At 44.5% G+C, this 22765-nt stretch overlaps 1 protein-coding gene across 3 annotated transcripts in view; it reads left to right on the top strand.

Moving 5' to 3' along the window:
- LOC117349119 (membrane-associated guanylate kinase, WW and PDZ domain-containing protein 3-like) overlaps positions 1-22765 on the top strand; it is a 115239-nt gene that overhangs the window by 44025 nt on the left and 48449 nt on the right. For 2 of the 3 annotated variants that reach the window (XM_033922162.1, XM_033922152.1), the window contains 2 exons: positions 15152-15364; positions 15894-15991. In XM_033922162.1, coding sequence (XP_033778053.1) covers positions 15152-15364; positions 15894-15991 — 311 coding nt within the window. The remainder of the gene's footprint in view (positions 1-15151; positions 15365-15893; positions 15992-22765) is intronic. The other variant, XM_033922171.1, reaches the window with a different exon arrangement.

Genomic DNA, 22765 nt, shown 5'->3' with positions numbered 1-22765 from the left:
CTGGAAGGGGGAAGGAGGAGTATGCAAGATCCCAGCAAGCGGCGGTGAGGCCACAGCAAGCTCAAGCAGACTTTCCAAGCACTCTAGAGGCTACAGGTACCTTGGGAGCCCAAGAAGTTTCGTTAATAACTGAGGTGGTCATTGGAACTGTGGGAACTACAGGGAATTTTGGAACTGAGATTGTTTCCTTACAAAGGCCTAAGGTAATTACCATGGAATCCATATGGGAGGCCATATCAAATATGCAAACTTCACTGGGGAATCAAATTCAACAATTATCTTCGCGCTATACTACTGTTCTTTCAGAAAATTTGGAACTCAAAAATAAAGTATCAAGTCTGGAGAATAAAATATGTGACATTGAGACTAAAATAAAAAATGTTGGAAGTACAAGCTCTGACTTGGGTCAAAGACAGTGAAAGTTTGCACTTTAAACAGGAAATGTTGGAAAACTCTGTTAGGAGATGTAAAAAAAAAAAAGAGGCACATTTCAGACATCAAATCATTAATACTAGTTTTTAATTTATACCCTTCCCCCTAATTCCTTTTGTGTTTACCTTAAATGTTTCTTATTTTTATTTTATCAATTGTATTTCTTACCCCCTTTACCAATCGTGTCTATTGCATGCCTGTCTATAATTACCTAATACGTCAGTCATGTCGATCTTAAAAGTTTGTATTAAATGTTTTATTTTTTATCTGTAAAGTTATTTTTATTCTGTACAACGCTTTGAAGAAACGAAAAAGCGTTTAATCAAAAATTGAATAAACTATAAACTATAAACTATCTCCAGATTATTAATTTTCCGAAAGTCCAACCTATAACTGCTCTAGCTATGTTTAAAAGATATTTGTCTGAAATTTTGAAGGTACCAGAAACCTCGTATTCACCTCTCTCAAAAATATATTACCTTCCAACGAGAGTTAAATCTCAAAATCTAAATCCAAATCAGCAAAATTTATCTGTTGATAGTTTGGATTTGACACAATTTCTAGAGGTCTGATACTGAGATTCAGGTCCCTGCTACATTGATAGGACAGTTTGCAATTGATTTGGATAGGGATTGGATGCTTAAGATGTTTTTTAAGCATAAAGATGTTCCCTTTTTGACAAATATAATAAGAATGTACCCTGATGTATCTCGTTCAACCCAGAGAAGAAGAAAACAGTTTCTTATATTGAGACCTCAGGCTGTAAAGTTAGGGGCAACTTTTGTTCTAAGATATCCCTGTAAGTGTGTTATGACATTTGGAGGGAATATATTTGTGTTTTACGATCCACAGCAGTTATCTAAGTTTATTTCTGAAAGAGAGTCTTCATGAGTTTCTCTGATCTCAAGTTAGCTCTAAAAGAATTGTTCATGAACAGTCAGATCGCCTTTTTAGTTTGCCTGTTACTTACTTTCTTGGTTGCCTTATTTCTGTTTTTTCTTCAGCTTTGTCTCCAAAATTGTGGACTAACAATACGTTGTATAGGTTGATTTCCTTTAAGCAATTTTGAATTTAATTTCAGTTTACATTGTATGTTTTCATTTATTGACTTGTAATTATTGTCAATCGTTAAAATTATAAATAAATAAATAATAACTCCCCCCCAATAAACTCCCCCCTCATGATCCCCTCCTGCAGACCCTTAAACCTCCCCCCACTCTCCCTCTCCTCCCCCCTCCAGAAGAAATGGCTAAGGTGCCCAAGATCCAATAGGGCTTCCAGCCCTGTACAGAGCAAAAACACAGAAACAGAGATAAGAGCAAACACACCCTCATAACCGGATTCCCCCAGTACCAGTGTCCGCTATTGGACCAAGCATATCCATGCCCTTCACCTTGAGATATCTACCCCATATATCCTCAAATTGTTGGCAGCAACGAGTCATTAAAGCAGAGAGTCTGTATCTCTCGCAGACCCAACCTAGTTTCTCCTTCATCATCTGCAAAGTAGGCACCGTAGGGCTCTTCCAATGAAAAGCCAGTACCAACCTTATCCTGCTTATCCACCCCCCACCAGTGACACCCCCCATAATGCAGTTTCTGCTCGAACCCCCAACCTACATTGGAGAAGGTGACCCACATAGTCAAAAACCTATCCCAATAACCCGCAAGCCTAGGACCCCCCACCACATATGAAAGAATGTACCCATATGACCACATCCTAGAACATAAGAACATAAGCAGTGCCTCCGCCGGGTCAGACCATAGGTCCATCCTGCCCAGCAGTCCGCTCCCGCGGCAGCCCAAACAGGTCACAACCTGTCTGAATCACCAGAAGGGGCCCCCTTGCCACCTTGGTTTCCCATTGAGTCCTATCTTCCCATCGAAGTCCTAACCCTCTGGTCTTGCACATGCACTACCTGGTTGGGTTTCTATACTTATTACCTGGTTTGCTTTCTATACCTGTGTTACATCCCAGCACCTCCCTCAGTATCCCACGATCCCTTTATCCCTCAGGAATCCGTCCAATCCCTGTTTGAATCCCTGTACCGTACTCTGCCTGATCACTTCCTCCGGTAGCGCATTCCAGGTGTCCACGACCCTTTGGGTGAAAAAAAACTTCCTTGCATTTGTTTTGAACCTATCTCCCTTCAGTTTCTCCGAATGCCCCCTCGTACCTGTTGTCCCCTTCAGCCTGAAGAATCTGTCCCTATCCACCCTCTCTATGCCCCTCATGATCTTGAAGGTCTCTATCATATCTCCCCTGAGCCTCCTTTTTTCCAGAGAGAAGAGCCCCAGCCTTTCCAACCTCTCGGCGTATGGGCAGTGTTCCAGCCCTCTTACCAGTTTCGTTGCTCTCCTTTGGACTCTCTCAAGTACTGCCATGTCCTTCTTGAGGTACGGCGACCAATATTGAACGCAGTATTCCAGATGTGGACGCACCATCGCTCGATACAATGGCATGATGACTTCCCGCGTCCTGGTTGTTATGCCCCTCTTTATGATGCCCAGCATCCTGTTGGCTTTTTTCGAGGCTGCTGCGCACTGCGCAGATGGCTTCAGTGATGCATCTACCAGCACACCCAAGTCTCTCTCTAGACTGCTGTCTCCCAGCAATGCCCCCCCCAATGTGTAGTTGAACAACGGGTTCCTTTTCCCTATATGCATGACCTTGCATTTTTCCATGTTAAAGCGCATTTGCCATTTGTTTGCCCAGTCTTCCAGCTTGTCCAGGTCCCTTTGCAGGTCCTCACACTCCTCCATGGATCTAACTCTGCCGCACAGTTTGGTATCGTCTGCAAATTTTATAACCTCGCACTTTGCCTCCTTTTCCAGGTCATTGATAAATATGTTGAAGAGTAACGGCCCCAGCACCGATCCCTGTGGCACACCGCTCGTGACTCCCCGCCAGTCAGAATATTGTCCCTTTACTCCGACCCTCTGCAGTCTACCCGACAACCAGTGCTTGATCCATCTGTGCACATCCCCTCCCACCCCGTGGTTCCACAGCTTCCTAAGCAGCCTTTCATGTGGCACCTTGTCGAAAGCCTTTTGAAAATCGAGGTAAATGATGTCTATGGGTTCCCCATTGTTCACCCGACTGCTTATTCCCTCAAAGAAGTACAAAAGGTTCGTTAAGCATGACCTTCCCTTACAGAATCCGTGCTGGCTTGTTCTCAGTAGGCCATTTCTCTCGATGTGCTCGCAAATACCATCCTTGATCATAGCTTCCACCATCTTCCCTATAATTGAAGTCAGGCTCACCGGCCTGTAGTTCCCGGGGTCACCCCTCGATCCCTTCTTGAAGATAGGTGTGACATTCGCCAGTTTCCAGTCCTCTGGTACCTCTCCAGTTTTCAAGGATAGGTTGCAAACATGCTGGATTGTGCCCACTATTTCTTGTCTTAGTTCCTTCAGAACCCTTGGGTGGATCCCGTCTGGGCCCGGCGATTTGCCGCATTTTAACCTGTCTATCTGTTTGAGGACATCCTCCTTACTTACCTCTATGTGTTCCAATTTTTCAGCCTGTTCCCCACTTATGAGCTCCTCTGAATCCGGTATGTTAGATGTGTCTTCTCTCGTGAAAACTGACGAGAAGAACGTGTTCAACCTCTCAGCTACCTCTTTATCCTCCTTAATCACTCCCTTCCTATCCCCATCGTCCAACGGCCCCACCTCCTCTCTCGCTGGTCGCTTCCCCTTTACGTAACTGAAGAATGCCTTGAAGTTCTTCGCCTCCCTGGCCAGCCCCTCTTCGTAGTTCCCTTTTGCTTTTCTAACCTCCCGGTGGCATTCCTTTTGGCATTTCCTGTGCGCCTGGTGATTTTCCTCCGTTGGGTCATTCTTCCATCTCCGGAAGGATACTTTTTTGTCATTTATTGCTCTCTTTGCTTCAGTTGAGATCCAAACCGGGTCCTTTGATCGCTTGTTCTTGCCGCCTTTCCTGAAACTGGGGACGTACATTCTTTGTGCTTCCTGCAGGGTGTCCCTGAATAGGGTCCAGGTGCTTCCTAAAGTCTCCATCCTAAGGATGTTTCTGAGCTTTCTTCCCACCATTTCCCTCATAGCAGCATAGTTCCCTTTCCTGAAGTTGAGCGCAGTTGTTGCGGTCCTCCTTACTGTGGGTGTCCCCCTTTCTAATGTGAATCTGATCGCATTGTGGTCACTGTTGCCTAGTGGTCCTCCCACTTCTACCCCTTTTGCAGGCCCCCCTAATCCGTTTAGGATGAGGTCAAGAGTAGCACTCCCTCGCGTCGGTTCCCTGACTAGTTGCTCCATGAAGCAGTCCCTCACAGCTTCTACAAATCCTCTTTCCCTAGTGCAGTTGGAGTGACCCGTACTCCAGTCAATCCCCGGGTAGTTGAAGTCCCCCATCACTGTTACACTTCCAGTCCTGCATTCTTGTCTCAGTTCAGCTTCCAAGTCGTGTCCGACTCCTTCCGGCGTACCAGGTGGGCGATAGTACAGCCCCAGTTTTATGCCTGCACTCTTGTTTCCCGGCAATTTGACCCATAGTGACTCCAGCCCCTCTGCCTTCGTTGCCATATCCATCCCGACTGAGTAGATAGAGTCCTTTATATATAGTGCTATGCCTCCCCCCTTCTTGTGGGTCCTGTCCCTCCTGTAGAGCTTGTACCCCGGTAGCGCCACATCCCATTGATTCTCCTCTGTCCACCATGTTTCTGTAATTCCAATTATATCCAGGTCCTCCCCCTTGGCCACGACCTCCAACATTTATCTGTACATGAAGTATACATTTTGCTAAGTGATGCAGGTGTAATATACCAATGCACCAAGAGCTTAAGTGCATTCTCCACCAACTGCGGTGCTACCGCTACATGGTGGATTCGCAGGGCAATCTGCTCCCATTCCTCCCCAGAGTAAATTACTCCCAAATCCTTTTCCCAAGCCTTCATATAGGAAGTCTTTTGATCCTTGTCGCCCTGTAACATTTGATACAGGACTGAAATGCACCCTCTCCTGTCCCAGCCAATTCTAACAAATTTTAACCCCCCCAACCGCGTACCTTTTTTCAGCTTTTCTCGAATCCCTGGTGGTCCAATGTTGTATGGGCAGGAGTGAGCTTTCCATGCTCCTGCCCTGCATTGAGCCCCTCCTCCCTCCCTGGATGGCTGCTTCAGATCTCGCTGCCAGGGGTGCACCCAGCACGCAGGAGTGAGTTTTTCGAGCTCTTGCCTGGGACTCGTGAGAACTGGCATCAGCCATTCAGAGAGTGGTGCAGGGGTGGGCGGGAGTTCAAAAAGCTTGCTCCAGTGTGCCAAGTGCACACCTGTCTGCAAGATCTGAGGCAGCCATCCAGGGAACAAGGAAGGGCTCAGTGCAGGGCAGGAGCGCGGAAAGGTCGCTCCTGCTCATACAACACTGGACACCAGGGATTAGAGAAAATATGAAAAAAGATATGCAGGCAGGGGGAGGAGGAGGGGGTTAAAAAATTATTAGAATCGGCTGGGGCGGGAGGCAGGAGGGGATCCCTCCTGTTCCAGCCTACCACTAGACCACCAGAGGGAGGACAGGGTATAGGGCAGGAAGGTGGGACAGGGTGCAGAGCCTAGCAGGGAGGGGGCATAGGGTGCAGATATAAGCTCCCGTCTTATATTCGAGTCAACCATTTTTCCTCTTTTGGGGGGAGAAATGGGGGTCCCGACTTATATTCGGATCGATTTATATTTGAGTATATACGGTAATTTAATTTTTTTATGCAGTACTTATCTTAACTTGAGCAACGAAGCAATCAAGGCTTTGTTACCGTTTGGATCTTCTTATCTTTGCAAACTTGGAAATGTTTCTAATACTGCTGGTTATCTGGCATTAGGATCTGGTATAGACTTGGGCCTAGGGCATAAGTAACTAAGGCCCAGATTCTCAAAAGTTTATCGCCGTCGCTAAAATGTTTTCCAACGGTTTAGCCTGCATGCATTTTAGCGGCGGATTATCAAAATGACTTATCTCTGTTTGTAGCGAGGTTTCTAGCAGTCTCCGACACTACCATGCAAATGGGCTCCTCAGTATTGAAAGAGCACTCCATTTTTCAAGTGCAGCATCGGCTTTTGGCGACAAAATTCAGTGACTGGTCCAAGTTCAGTGACAACACTGTTTAAAAAATTCAGTGACTGGTCCAGGTTCAGTGACAACACTGTTTAAAACCTCGGCATGGCAGTGTCGGAGACTGCTAGCAAAGCCATTTTGAGAATCGACCCCCCCCACCCCAGCAGCACGCTGCCAAGCGAACCCCCCCTAGCAGCGTGAGAGATGCCCACTCTCTCCTGCTGCCAATGAACCCCCCCCAGCAGCAGGAGAGATGCCCATTCTCTCTCACTGCATCACAACACCCCCTCCTGCTTCTGACCCCATAGGAGAGGGGCCAATCAGAGCTTTAGACCTCTTCCTGGTGCATCTGGGGAGGGGTCTAGGCTCCGATTGGCTCAGGTTGCTTATTGGCTGCAAATTTTTCTGACAGGTCTGAGCTGTCGAGCCTTACTTTCCTGTCAATGCCGACAGTTTGTACTTTGAAATTTTCAGCATTTACTTATGATATCAAGAACGTATTAAGAAAACATTGGCATATGTTAGAGACAAAGGCATGTTTCAGAAACAAAAAAACTCATAATAGTGGGTCATATGTCTTGTTCAGAACTTATGCAATAAAGTACAAGTTTTAATCCAGTTCTGAAGGCAGTTTCACCTTTGTTGTTGTTTGGACTATTGGACTTCCTTTCTCTGTTCTCTGGCTCACAAATGTAGGATAGCGAGGTTAGGGAATCACTAAGTGATAACAGAGAATTGCCCGGGGTGCTCATTTAAATATTAATTACCTCATTGTAATACATTGCATGGCAGTGTCGGAGACTGCTAGGAAGCTCAGGAAAGACCACAGTAAGCCCTTTTGATAATCTGCCACTAAAATACTTGAACGCTAAACTGGCTGGAACCGGTTTGGCAACCACGTTAAAAGTTTTGAGAATCTTCCCTTTAATCCTCCATTGCCCTGGGTAAAAAATAGGTACCTTTATATATGTAAACAGCTTTGAATGTATAACCACAAGCCCCATTCCCTTTCCCCTTGCTCAAAAGGGTTCTCAGGGGCTTTTATCAATCCTAGTAGCAGCCACCAAGAACCCTATGCAAATGCATTGCAAGCGGCTCTGTAGTATTTAAATGAGCTCTCCTTGTAATGCTCAGAAGGGAGCGCTCGCCTTTTACAGGCAAAAATTACCAGCAGGCCTGGAGCTGTCAGTAGATGTGCGTATGTTGTTTGAGTGTATGTCCTGCGCTTATGTGAGGGACACACATTCACACCACACGTGCACAATGGTTACGGCCTTTAAAAATAATGTCAGCACAGGCTCCAGTGTCCCTTTCAGACACCGCTCCTTCCTCCTGCTGGCTCAACTGATCACGGCTGCAGGCAGGAGGAAGGAGAAGTGGCAGAAAGGGACAAACTGGAGTCTATGCTGACATTTTCCATGCTCAGAAGAGCTGTGCTTGCTGCTTAGCTCTTATGAGCAGGTGTCGGGCACCGTTCTCCCTTTTATCGAGCTCCACACAAATAGCATGCTGGGGATACTATTTGTGCTGAGCATCACCTGGTAATTTAAAATCACTTCCAAACCAGTATTTTTTTACTGAGTTGCCGGAGCTTTGTGCATCCTGCAATCAGAAGGAGCAGCAGTGAGATTTGACTCCTGGCTTCACCGGTTCTCGGCCCAGTGCTCTTAACCATTTGATGACTGCTGCACTCCTGAGCATGCCACTGTCTGCTTGTTTCTCACATTGGCAAGCACTTGTTTTGGAGCTGGCTGTGCGTGTGCCTGTGTTGCCATGATACCGTGCTCCAGTGCCTGTGTTTGCGTGTGGGTTTCTGCAGCACAGCTTGTGTAGTGTGTATGGGTTTCGGTCTGCCTGCCAGTGGAGGGGTGGGGGTCCATGGTTACCACTTCAGCACAGAACTCTCCTTGTTAGTGGACATGGTGTTCTGAATTGAAATGTTCCTCTGAGTGCAGCTCCTCCCACACTCTCCCACTCTCCCCAAGCAGTGCTAGGAGAAGGCCACAGTTTAACCCCAGAGGACACACAGTGCCCAGGAGAAACTAGAATCTCATAAAGAGCAAATGGGAATTTTGTACTATTTCCAGAAACACATAGGGGTATTGATAACCTACTGACTTATAATTTGCCCCATGCAACTTGCCCTCCATGGCTTTCCCACCCATCCTCTTTTGCGCTGCCCCCACTCTCACCACATGATATATCAGACTTTCAGTTGTGAGTTTTGTACTTTATTCAAATTTAAAAATACAATTCCTTTTTCTACCTTTTGAGATAGATGACAGGAGCCTATGGGAGACACTTTGTTATTTAGCCATTTAATTTTTCTAATAATGTTGGTTCCAATCTTTGCTTTCTGCTTTTCTCTGTCTTCTCTTAACTCTCATGCCAAGATTTTCCGTCCATTTGTCATTTTCTCTCGCCTCCTGTCTTTATCTCCTCCATTATTACATCCATCTTTAGCAATGTTTTTTCTTCTCAGTATTCTTCAGTGATGTATATTTTTCTCCCTCTTCATTCATTCTTACTGTATAGTCTTCAGTTTCCCTCTGTTTGCTGTCTACCTACAGCTTTCTGTCTCTTTTCTTTCACACCATATCTCTCATTCCCCTTCCTCTTATACCTCAATCTTTCACTAACTTTGTCCTCTACCTCTCTTCCTACTTCCATCCAATGTGTTGCTTCTCTCTCTCTAGAGTCTTTCCTAGGGTTGAGAATTGTCCAGATATCTGGACTGATTTTTTTTTTTAAATGGGGGGGAGTCTGTCCAGATTTAGCTGGCTCTCCTTCTAGAGAGCTGCATGGGATCCCCTCCATGTCCACAGGGATCCCCACTGCACTTGCTGTCTTTAGGCTTCCGACAGCGTTCCTTCCTACACACTTCCGGCGACTGACCTGGAAGCCTTCCCTCTGATGTGTTTTGTGTCAGAGAGAGGGGCCAGGATCAGGATCATGTGTCCTCTTTTTTGTCTTCACAAATATGGTAACCCTAGTCTTTTCTCACTTCCATTCAGCATCTCCCCACCCTTCCATCCAGCATGTTCCCCTTTTCTCTCATTCTTCCATTTAGTATGCCTCCTTCCCATCCTTCCATCAAGTATCTCCCCATCCTTCCAGCCAGAGTCCACATTCTATCCCTTTTTCTTTCCCCATCCTTCCATATAGCAAGTCCCTCCCCTCTCTCCCCCATCCAACTTCTCCCACTACCCCTTTTCCATCCAGAGCTCCCTTTTCTTTCCTCATTCTTCCATTTAGCTTGACTCCCTCTCTTTCCACCCATCCTTCCATCCATTGTTTCCTATCTACCGCTTTTCCATTCTGGATCCCCTTTTCTTCTCTTCAACCTTCCATTTAGTACGATCCCCTCTCCCCTACATCCTTCCATCCAGTATTTTCCCATTCTCTCTACCTTTCCATCCAGCTGTTCCCACCCCCTTTACCCCTTCCATTCCTGGGCTTACCTTGGCTTCTGTTCTCTCCTGCTGCTGCTTTCGACATGGGACTGCTCTGCTGAGTCATACACTGTCAGCTGTGCCAGGCTACTGCCTCCACTGACTTCAATTTCTGTTCCGGGGCAGAGGATCGGCACAGCTGACAGTCACAGCACATGCCTGAGCAGTGCGGCCCCATGCATATGTGCCATCTGCCGAAAACCGGATAAAAGAAGAAAAATAAAAAAGCAGCCCGGATGCTCAATGGAGCCCTCAAAAAGAGAACATGTTGCTAGCATGGGGGATACATACTTTCAGACTCTACAACGGCTTTCTCTTTCCCTCCTATGTTTCCTGATTATAAAGGTCTACGGAGGAAGAGCAACTGAGGGGACAGGGAGCATAAGCACACCCACCGCTCCCTCACTATGGGCTCCTTTTACTAAGCTGCGATGGCGTTTTTAGCGCACCCAGCATTTTAGCGTGTTCTGAACCCGCGCTACACGGCTAGAACTAACATCAGCTCAATGCTGGCGTTAGCATCTAGCGCGTGCGGAAATTCAGCGTGCGCTAAGCGCGCGCTAAAACCACTATCACAGCTTTGTAAAAGGAGCCCCATGTCTCTGCTCTTCTAATGAGGGAGAATCAAAGGGATTCAGAAGAATCAAAGAGAAACAAGATGAATTCTAAGACCCTGGTAGGGGAGAAGAAAAAGAAGGGAAATTTAAGGTATAAAAGGGAGATGCATGTAAAGAGGATGGAAACATTAGCGAATAAACTGCAAAAAAAAAAAAAAAAGTAGAGCTCCATAGGGGGATGTGCCTAAGGAGAAGACCAGAGGAATCTGCAGGAGAAATAGAAGGGAAGAGGTTGAGAGTGAGGGGAGGGGGGGAACAAGTAGGGGGTTGATACACTATCTCTTCCCCCCATCACCCTTTAAAATTCTATATCTGCCCATATGTGTCATTTTTTTTGCTACTTTAGCTTGTCTGCAGTGTTCTTTGCTCACACGTTTAAAGACAATAGACTGTTTTCAGTCCAATTCTTTATATGTGAGTTTGCAAACCATTGGACCCCTGAGGAAGGCGTGTTTGCCGAAACATGGACCGTGTAGGGTCCGGTTGGATTTTTATCACTGTATTTTTTATCATTGTACTTTTTTCATTGAATTTTCATGGTTTTATATGTCAGTGTTTATTAAATTATCTCCAGAACATCTGTATCCACAGTTTTTGTTTTCATCATGTATGAAGTTAAAATCCAAACAAAAAAGCATAGTGTGCCAGGTCTTCAAACTGCTCTTTATTAATAGTAAATAAATTATATATCAAATAAACTAAAACTGCTCTTTTGTTTGGATTTTGCCGCTTAGTTTGCAGAAGCGACTTTCTCCTTTATGTATGAAATTAAATCATAGGAAATAGGGAAACCAAATAAAAACAGGACAATTGTGCATCAGCAGGAAATGTTGCAGTGTCTTAAAAAAACAAACACAAAACACAGGATTGCCTAAGGCAGGACACTTGGGCCCTGCATAGTCTAGCATGCCCTGCAGCCTCTCCATCAGTGTGCCAGTCAGATAAATAGAGCAGGCAGAAATCAGTGTTCACATACTCCTTTCCTGAGTTCCTGTAAACTCAAAGTAGCCCTGATCTTGGTTTGTGTTGGGAGGTGGTACAGAGACTTCTATTTGGTGCTCTAGAGGTTAAATATTTGCTACCTGTTGACGCCAAGGCGATTTGCAGTGTATACAGGGCTGCCAATGGTCACTGCCCACATTCCTTTCTTCAGCCCTCCTCCTCTTCTCTGCAGTATCAGCTCGCTCTGTTCTCCCGGGAGAGAGTAGCAGGGCCAAGGGCTCGCTCCAGGCCTCCTCGACCCCCCTCTTGCGCTGCCATGTTTGACCGGGTTCAGTCCATGCTGAGGAATGCCAAGGAACTGAAACGTAAAGACCCCTCCCCTTTTCTCCAGGGTTTTAGATTTATAAGGCACAACTCCACAGGTTACCAGTCATATTGGATTTGTGTGTAAAGTTCTGGTGCTGATTTTTAAAGTCTTATACTATGCGATACCTTGGTATTTGACTCAGGTGCTGGAAGGGTATCAACCGTGCAGACCTTTAAGGTTGGAGGGCACATTAAGATTGATTAGTGAGGGACTTAATAGTGTTCAGTAGTAGCGTCAGTGATCTCTGTGGCAAGAGTGCTTTTGTGGAACTATGTGACAGGACCGCTTAAGAGTGCTTTCTGATATTTAGACATTTAAGATCGTGTTAAAGACAACTTTACTTACAGAGGCTTTTTCTTGGAAAGCTTTTGCACTATGTATTTGCTTTTGAAGAATTTTAGATGAATGTTATTTATTTTTGTATTGATATTGTGACTGTGTATGTATTATGTGAACCGCTTAGGTTTAAGCAGGGTACAAGTTTTTAAATAAATAAAATAGTATCCTAACTTTAACCAGCCAATCCCCCAGGTCTAGGAGTGAGGGGAAGTAGGGAGGAACTTCAGGGGGGGTGCAGAAGGGTGGGGGATGGGGGAGGGAAGGGTGCGGAGTGCTCGGAATAGGGTGCAGGAAGGGTGATGAATACAAGGAGTTGGGTGCAGAGGGTGGGGAGTTTTAAACTAAACTAAACTAAACCTTAAGTTTGTATACCGCATCCTCTCCACAAATGTAGAGCTCGGCACGCTTTACAGGGATTGATATAGAAAGGAACTCCAATGAAGAGTTGAAGGACTTAGTAAAGAGAAAGTTTAGAGGGACTTAGTATATCGAAGAGAGAGGAGGTATTACATTTTAGAGAATAGCCAAGTTTTCAGATGTTTTCGGAAGAGTTGGAGGGAGCTCAGACTCCGAAGCGGGGCAGCAAGGCTATTCCACAACTCAGTAATCCTGAAGAAGAGGGATGTCCCTAGTTTTCCTGCATGTGATATGCCTTTTAATGAGGGGAAGGATAGTTTGAATTTTTGAATGGATCTGGTGGTATTGGGATTCGAGAAATTCCAAGATAGTGGAAAAGGGGGGAAAGGATGCCGTGTAGGATCTTGAAGGTTAGGCAGGCGCATTTGTAGTGAACCCTAGAGATTATTGGGAGCCAGTGAAGCTTAGATAGAAGCGGGGAGACATGGTCAAATTTACTTTTTGCGAATATTAGTTTAGTCGCGGTATTCTGAATCCACTGAAGTTTATGAAGGCTTTTCTTTGTTAGGCTTAAGTAGATGGAGTTACAGTAATCCAGTCTGGAAAGAATGATGGATTGTACGAGGACAGCAAAGTGTTGTTGATGGAAGCAGGATCTCACTTTCCTTAGTATGTGAAGATTGGAAAAGCATTTTTTTACCAAAGAGTTGAGGTGGTCGTTGAAGGACAGTGAAGAGTCAATGATGATGCCCAGAACTTTGCTTGAGAGCTCGAGCTGCAGTGTGGTGCCAGAGGACAGTGGGATGAGGGTGGGTAGCTGATCTAATTTTGGGCCGAGCCAAAGTAGTTGAATATAAGGAGGAGTGGGGTGAAGAATATGTTAAGGCTGCTGAGAGTTAAAATGGGGAAAAAACAAAACAGGGAGAGGAAAGAGAGGAGAAAAAGAGAGAGAGTGAAAGAGGTGGCTACAAAGAATGGGATGTTGGATCAACTTGGGATATTTCTACAGGCTCCTGATAACAGTGACAATAGTTAACGTTTCACTGGCTGAGCCTGAGACTAGCTGCCAATTCTGTTTAAATATTAAGGGGCTCTAGAAATAGAGTGTCCAAGACAAATGTTCTGGGAAACATATAGCCCTGCCAGGTGGAGGACTTGGGATCCCAGTCAGCCCAGCTAAGGTTGTACTCTAGTTCAGAGGTCACCACTTTGAATGCCTGGAGCCCTCACAGGAAAGACCATGTGTGAAAGGGTTGGGCAGAGGAATGTGCATTGAGAGCATTTGTTCTGTATGTTTTTGCCCAGAGAAAGAGCCAGCTCAAGGGGTTGTGGTGCCCTGTGCCAACTTTTGTGAGAGCAAAGGAATATGCTCTCACCACAATGAAAGGTGAGGCAGGTTTTTGACACCCTTGACCTGTGGCGCCCTGAGCCAGTGCCTCACCTAGCTAATGCCATAAGCTGGTTCTGAGGACAGTCATAGGCAAATCAGCCTTGTGCCTGCTCTGCTGACTCCACCTTACTTGCCACTCTTTCCCCTTTTCTGTAAGGCCAGCACCATGACCACATTTAAAACATGTGATGGGCCAGCACTTCTGATGCTGAGCTTGTGATGCACCAAGACCATGTATTCTCTCAGGGTTTCTGCAGCTGCCATTGTGCTTGTTGCAGGTTTCTGGGTCTCGCTGCGTCTTTGTCAGATAGAAACCGACATTTCAGCCATCATGTTGTGGCTTTCTTTAGGGTATGCTCTGAAGTCTGTGGTGTGACTTTGGAAATATTGAATTCACTGACCTGACTGAGAACAGGGAAGTCTACCAATTTGAATTTTGGCGGGAAAGTCAGTTGGTCAGAAATTTTAATTTTATTGTGAAAGTCCATAGAATGGAAAAGTCTCTGGTAGGTTTAACAATGTGCTTCCCGTGGAGCTGGGTTAGATGCTCTATGGACTTTCACAACAAAATTCAAATTTCTGACCAACTGACTTTCCCGAAAAAATACAAATTGGTGGATTGCCCTGTTCCCAATCAGGTCAGTGAACTCACTATTACCAAAATCACACGGCAGACTTCAGAGCATACCCTGAAGAAAGCCACAGCATGATGGCTGAAACGTTGGTTTCTACCTGACAAAGACACAGTGAGACCTGGAAACCTGCAGCAAGCACCAAGACTATATGTTTTAAATGTGCTTACAGTGTTGGCCTAAAGGAGAAGATAGTGCTGGGGAGATGCAGTATAGGCACCAACTGCCTTGACTAACCAATTTAATTCTATGAATGGCTGACGGTGCATGGAATCCCTGCCAATCATGCTGCTCCATCTTGCCTGCTCTCCTGGCTGTTTTGCCACCCCTCCCAATTCTGTCTGACTCTAAAGCAGCAAGAGAGCAAATATTTGATGAAGAGTATGGGACTTGTGTATAATGAACAAATTATATAGGTGCATGTGTGGGGTTGCCAGAGGGAGTGCACATAAGCTTACCGGAGTGCACATAAGCTTACCGGAGTGCACATAAGCTTACCGGAGGGTTATACCTCTCTCTGTAGGTTCACTGTATAATCTCTGAGTTGTGTTTCTGCAGCTGGCTCCCTGATACCACACAGGATTAGCGAGATCCGCCATGGAAGTTCTGCCCAGCGTACCCACAAGCTGCAAGTTGGGGATCGACTGGAGGGGGTGAATGGGCGTTCCATCGTTGACATGTCACATGGAGAGATAGCCCAACTGTTCCGACAGGCAGGCACAAAAATCCGACTCCGAATCCTGCCGCAGAGTAAAGACCCAGGCAAGAAAGGTCTATTCTTTTAACTTTTCCCCTCGTTGGTTTTGTCTTTTTCACCAGATTTTATTGGCATTCCAATCTCTTCGAATTGTTTTACTGACTTTTTATTGTAAACCACATTTGATATTTGTACAGAAGGCAGTACTGTATATCAAATAAACCATAAATTTAGTATAAACCATAAGTAAAGGACCCAAGCAAGACAGGCAGGCTGGCTAGGGAGGAAAGAGGATGTATATAGGTATAGCAAGCAAGAGAGAGATGCCAAGGCAGCTGACCAAACAGAAGGACAGGATGAAGAGAAAGGGCTCTCAAAATCCAGGGAAGAAAAGTAGGCCAAAGGGAGCATGTGGAGCTGGACAAGCAAAAGCAACAGATCGAGATGGGGGCCAAGAAGGAAAGATAGGCTAAGCAGAAACAGGCCAAACCGAGGAACCAGGTTGGAGAGAGAGGCCATGGGGGATCCGGTGGAAAACTTATGCTTGCTTTACGTATGGGCGCCATCTCTCTCTTCTCATTAGATGTGTCTGCTTATTCTTAGGAGCTACCAGCAAGACAGAAGCTGCAGAGGTTGACATTGATAGCAGCCAGATCCCTCACAGTTTGAAGGTGCAGAGGCCTCTTGCTTCCAAACACCAGGTACAAGACTCCAAAACAAACATAGTGGTCTTGCTCCCAGGGCAAGTTTTCCATTAGGCCAGTGAGAGCACAGGTAGGGTATGATGGATAGTCAAGGGTCAGTGAGAGAGTAGGGTAGGCAATGAGCGCTCAGCAGGACAGGTGGAGGGGGAATTGGCAGAGAGGAACTGGCCATGTTATTATATACACTGAAGACTTGCACAATATAACCACTACTGAGTAAGGTGGTGGTGTTTTGTAACGTTTCCCAATAGTCAGAACTGATAACTAACTGCCTTGAGTGAGTATAATTGACCAGCAGTCACAGTAAACAGTTTTAAACATAGAAACATGATGGCAAATAAAGGCCAATTGGCCCATCCAGTCAGCCCATCCACAGCATCCACTATCTCCTCCTCTCCTTAAGAGATCCCACGTGCCTGTCTCTCGCTTTCTTCAATTCAAACAGTCCTTGTCTCCACTAAAGAGTTGTGAAGGGACAGAAATCAAACCCGTCCCCGCTGGAATCAAATCCATCCCCGTCCGTCCCCATAAACTTCCAAAAGTAGTTATTTCATTTAATTATGCTACTGAATTAAAGGCTCTGGTAGAGACCCATTTACAAATAAGCAAAGACACTTTATTAATTTGGAGATATTAATAGGGAAGAATACATACTTTGTAAACAGGTCTCTGCCAGAGCCTCTAATGTAAATATAAAATATAAATACTCCAGCTGATGAGGACCCTCAAGCTATGTCAGCTGAGGACTTTCTCTTTAGGGGGCCGAGGGTCCCTTTTGCCAAGCTTGGCAGGCAGAAGCAGTGTTTCCAGTAGTTACCTGCAATCTCTCTGCCGCCGCTGTGTGGCGGCTCGTTTGGACTCCGCCCCCTTTTACAGCCGGTACATGCTCTTTAAATTCTGCTCCTTTGCGGCGCACGCCAAAGGAGCGTGCTTAAGGAGCAGTTCATGCTCCTTATTGCGCTCCTTTGTGCGCGACTCTTAAGCTTTAGAACAAACCGTAATGATTTTTCAAGTAAGTTTAACACTAAACTTTTTTCTATTATCTTATTTATTCTCGGCTCTCTCGCTGCCTACCATCTGTCACTATTTTACAGCGGTCATTTATCTGTTTCCTTAAACAACTCTAACAGACTTTTAAATATGGAGAACTCTCCATCTAATATTCCTGTTTTATATAGTAATCGTTCAAATAAACCAATCAATAAGACTCTCTCATCTCAGGTTAGAGAATGTTATAATATTCCTTTATTTCCTCAACAACATGATTCTATAAAACTCGATAATCCAATCCTCTCAAATCATAAACAAATCAAAATCGGTCTACTTAATACTCGTTCTCTCAAGACTAAATATCATCTAATTAAAGACCTTATTACTCAATTTTCTTATAGTGTTCTATGTTTAGTGGAAATATGGCTTACTGAAGGAGAGGAAGCGTACCTCACCTATGCTTGTCCTCCTGGTTTCTCTTATCTGTATAACCATCGTCTTTCTAAACGTGGAAGAGGTCTGGCAGTTATATTTCAGGATTCCCTAGCAATAGGAGTAGATTACTCTCCAATAAATTCTCCAATTGAATTCCTGCAATTTACCGTAAAAACTAAACCTAAACTTGATGCACTTCTTATCTATCTCCCACCACCTATCAATAGTACTAATCTATCTCAGCTTCAATCACTTCTTTTTGATTTTGGATCCTCCACCACTAATCCTCTGATTTTAGGAGATTTTAATATTCATTTTGAAGACCGGAATAATAATTACACCAAGGATACTCTTTCTCTCCTTAATGATTTAGATCTATATCCGTTTTTAACTACTCCAACACATCAAGCCGGTCATACCATAGATATGATTGTAACCTCTCTCATTACTAAAGTCAATTACCAATTAAACTCTTGTCTTCCAATTCCTTGGTCCGATCACTTTTTGATATCAATTTCTTACTTAACTTCCCTGACAAAAACAAATACAATATCTCAAACTATTACATATAGAGATTATAATAGCTTATCATTAGACTTAATTGTTGATAATTTTAATTTAAACTCTCTGGACTCAAATATTTATTCCGTAGAAGAGCTCTTATTTCAATGGAATTCCTCCACTAAACATTTGTTAGATTCTTTAGTTCCACTTCAAATTAAAACTATTTCAGCAAGAAAAAAAGCTAACCCTTGGTTCACCTCAGAACTTTGCCTAATCAAAAAACAACTTAGATCATTAGAAAGATATTGGAGAAAAAATAAGAGCCAAATAAATTTTGATAAATTTAAAGAGCAATCAAACATATATAAAAATAAAATTAATCAGGCAAAAATGAAATACTATTCTAATCAAATTTTCAAAGCCAAAAATGTCTCTACGCTTTATGCCATTCTAAAATCTATTTCACCTACTTATAAAAAACACATCCCAGTTACTAATTCAGTCCCCTCTGCGCAAGAACTGGCCAATTACTTTTTAAAAAAGATTAAAGACATAAGAGAAAATCAAAAAAGCCACTATTCGCCCTATTTTAAAAAACCCAAAGACTAGCTCTGAAGAAAAATCAAACTATAGGCCCATAGCTAATATTCCTTACCTAGCCAAATTAACAGAAAAGATAGTATACAATCAAATCTCAGAATTTGTAGAAATGACAAATGTCCTTCATCCTAATCAAACAGGCTTCAGACAATATCACTTCACGGAACACTCTTTGATAGGCATGACTTCTTCCATACTCTATCATCTTGACCATCATTCATCTGTCCTTCTGATCTCAATTGATCTCTCATCGGCCTTTGATACTATTGATCATGCTCTTTTACTTAATAGACTTCAATCTATCGGTATCTCAGATCAGGTACTTTCTTGGTTTCATTCTTATTTTGACAATCGCTTCTCTACAGTTAACTTTAATAACACCACTTCCGAAAGTTTTTCAGTTCCATATGGAATTCCACAGGGATCTATCCTATCTCCTCTTTTATTCAATATTTTTCTTGCTCCCCTCATGACCCTTTGTCAATCCATTGGTTTTACCGTATTCGTATATGCGGATGATATACAACTTCTACATTCCCTGGATCCCAACAGTTCTTCTGAAATATCTACTATTAATACCAAACTTGAAAAGATTCATCATTGGCTCGAAATAAATAGACTAGCCCTAAATATTGACAAAACAAATGTCTTGCTATTTCCTTGGAAAGACAATTGCACTCTTTCCTGTCCGATCACTATTAAATACAACTATGTTTCCAATAAAGCAGGGACAATGTATCAACAAGAGTCAGAAAAGAAACTTGGCTGTAATTAAGAGACTGACTCAGGTAAATTGAGCCACCAAACAAGAAGGACCCGCTATACTTTAACTCTGCTCAGAGATATAGAACTCTGAAGAGGGGGAGGTTACCCCCTCTTGGGGCAAGAGTTTGTCATCCAATCATAGCATAATTATTAGTAAAAGCGGATCCAACTCAAAAGGTGTAAGATAATTGATAACTGTATTTATAACTTCGAATAGTAATACTTTCAAAAAAATTCAAAAAGTGATTGCGTTCAGGTTGTCACTAGAAGTGTGAAAGCTTACTTAACTTGTTTGCAAAAAACAGCTCATCAGGGTCCCGATGTGGCCCCGTTTCGGTGTCTGCTTCAGGAGACCCCGCCAACTAAGAGTTAGAATTTTGCTAAAAAGTCACACCATGTAGAGATTCAATAACTGTGATCTGAAATGCAAAAACAAATGCAACAGGTACGAGCACTGAAACTCGGAAGGCTACAATATCTGTGCAAGGTGATTAAATATTTATAACTGTCAGTCCGGAAGGAGCACATTGAAAATACATACCGGTCAAAGAATGAAAAAGTTCTGTGCAACAGAGAACGCCGGCTCCCGCTCCAACTTTTAAACCGGAGAGGGAGGGAAAAACCGAGCGTGAGAACGTGATGATGTCATTGATTCACAAAACAGAGGCATGAAAAAATTACTACAGATGGGAAGCTGTAAAACAAAGCCAGACGTGATCAGAGGAATGCTGCCCACTCGATCTCATTGTTGAGGCCGTTCGGGTGGAGGGTGTTTAGGTTAAAAATCTACAAAGAGAACAAAGGTCTAAGATTGATCGAAGACCTTCTGTATTTTTGGATATTGGGAAGTACTTGGGCTAGAACCCTTTGCCCCCTCATTAAGTGGTACTGATTGTATTGCATTGAGTTGGAGGAGAACTGAGAGTTCATGGGATTTGAAAGAAGATTACTCAAATTCGTGCTTACCTCAGAGACTGGACAAACTGCTTCAAATAACCTCTTCTTGAGCACACCTCAGAGTTCAACAGATGTTATGCTTTCTAGGTCACATGGTGTCCACAATATATGTAGTTCCATTTGTTCATCTCCATTTGAGGACACCACAATGGACTCTATCTTCCCAATAGCTTCAGTCCATCAATCCCCACTCTGTACCTATTCAAGTGACTTCAGATCTCTGCCACTTCCTTCAATGGTGGCTAACTCCCACCAATCTTTCCAGAGTCTTCCAGCCTCCTCCTCCTCAGAAAGTCTTCACAACAGATGTCTCCCTACTTGGCTGGGGAGGTCATCTCAAGAGCCTTGGTACTCAGGGATCTGGTCTCCTCAAGAAAAAACTTTTCAACTCAATCTCCTGGAGTTACGAGCAATTCGCAATGCTCTTTATGCCTTTCAAGATTAATTAAAGAACCAAGTTGTACTCATTAGCACAGACAATCAATGTCAAGAAGCACTTCAAATCTGGACCTGGGCAATAAATCACTATGTAAAATGATTTATCTTTCTCAAAGCGGTATATCTGGCGGAAAGCAAAACTCCCTAGCAGACAAACTGAGCAGACTCCTTCAACCCACAATTGGTCTCTCCACACAATAGTCCTTCAAGATGTCTTCACTCTGTCGGGGACTCCTGAAGTAGATTTGTTTGCTTCCCCCAACAGCTACAAACTTCTTCTTCAGTGCTCCAGACTCTTCAGTCCTACTCGGCTCAAAGCAGATGCCTTTCTTTTCCATTGACAAAATCACTTCCTCTATGAGTTCCCTCCACTCCCACTGACTGGGAAAACTCTTCTCAAACTTTGCCACGAATTTGCTGCCATGATTTTCATTGCACCTCGTTAGCCTTACCAAGCCTGGTTTCCTCTCTTACTGCAACTCAATCAGCGTAAACCTATCACTCTCCAACTACTTCCAACTTTACTTATACAGAACGAGGGCTCTATCCTGCATCCCAATCTTTGCTCCATGGCTTTAACAATGGGGCAGCGGCGAGAGTAAGCTCCGCCCACCCCACCACGTCAGCAGCTAGCGTCCGGGCTCCTCCATAAAAGGAGGCGGGCCAACAGGCGCAGCTACTCTTGCGATGAGTTTTCTTTCTTCCTTTACCTTTTTTTGTTCACAGCACGAGGAGGCAGGCGAGGAGACAGGGCAAAGCGCTGGGAAGCGGAGGGGAGACAGCAGAGCGCCGGAGAAGGGGAAGACATCAACGGGGCAGTGGCGAGAGTAAGCTCCGCCCACCCCACCACGTCAGCAGCTAGCGTCCGAGCTCCTCCATAAAAGGAGGCGGGCCAACGGCGCACGGCGAAGGCGAGCGGCAAAGGCGCTCGCCTTAGCGAGAGCGCCTTTGCGAAGGGACTTGTACAAGGCCAAATCTAAATCTTTCATTCTTATATACAAACAAACTCTTCATCCTCATACACAACCAAACACACTCTTTCCTAAAACTCCCAAACTCTCTAGCATCTCTATCTTCCTCTTCCTCTTTCCCCTTGCATACTCTCTAACATCTCAACCTTTCTCTTTACAGAAATAAATCTCTCTAACTTGGAGATGGCAGGGAGGACACGGAGTACTAAAGCTACTATCAAGAGCGACACTCCAGCATCCGGAGGGACCCAGGGGATGGTCAAGGTCTGTACAGAGAAGGCAGAGGGCGGCATGGATCAGAGGTCAGAGGTCTCTGTGCAGACCGAAACCTACCCCCCCCTCCCAAAGTGCACTACAGTCTCTACGCAGACAGAGGAGCTGGGAAACTTAGGCGAGGATATCTAGCAGGAACTACTGAGCCTCAGGGAGGAGGTAAAGCGCCTGAGGAGCATCAGGGATGACGAGACCTTCATTGACGATGCCATCCTGGAACTGTCACACATCACAGAGAGAACCCATGACAGGTCCATCCTCAACACGCCCAAACCTGAAGCACTAAACACAACGATTGGAGTACAGGAGATGATTGGGGATGCCGGCCCCTGGCAACTAGTAACCTCCTCTATGGGCAAGCGAAGTAAACCCACCTCATTCTCACTCTCTTCTTCTTCTTTTTCTCTTCAACAGGATAGCTGTTCATCAATACCACAGATAACTCTCAGAAATAGATTTCAGATCTTACAGGATGGAACCACCGAGGAAATAGCAGAAGGGACTCACGAGGATACCCAGCTCACAATGTCAAATCCAGAACACGCAGACCGGCCCCCTCGGAAGGAACGAAGAGTGGTAGTCATTGGTGACTCCATGCTAAGAGGCACCGAGGGACCAATTTGCAGACCTAATTTGCAGTCAAGAGAGGTCTGCTGTCTCCCTGGAGCCAGGATCCAGGATATTACCACTAGCCTAGAAAAAATTCTAAAACCTAATGATCATTTTCCCATGTTTCTCATCCATGTAGGCACTCCACAAAAAGGGCTGCAGGACAGAGGCAGCAAATTACAGACCAGTGAGTCTCACGTCTATAGTGGGTAAACTTATGGAAACACTG

This window comes from Geotrypetes seraphini, chromosome 1 (genome assembly GCF_902459505.1).
Source record: "Geotrypetes seraphini chromosome 1, aGeoSer1.1, whole genome shotgun sequence".
Lineage (NCBI taxonomy): Eukaryota > Metazoa > Chordata > Amphibia > Gymnophiona > Dermophiidae > Geotrypetes > Geotrypetes seraphini.
Note: the sequence above shows the minus strand (reverse complement) of the source record. Positions and strands in the feature narration are given on the sequence as shown.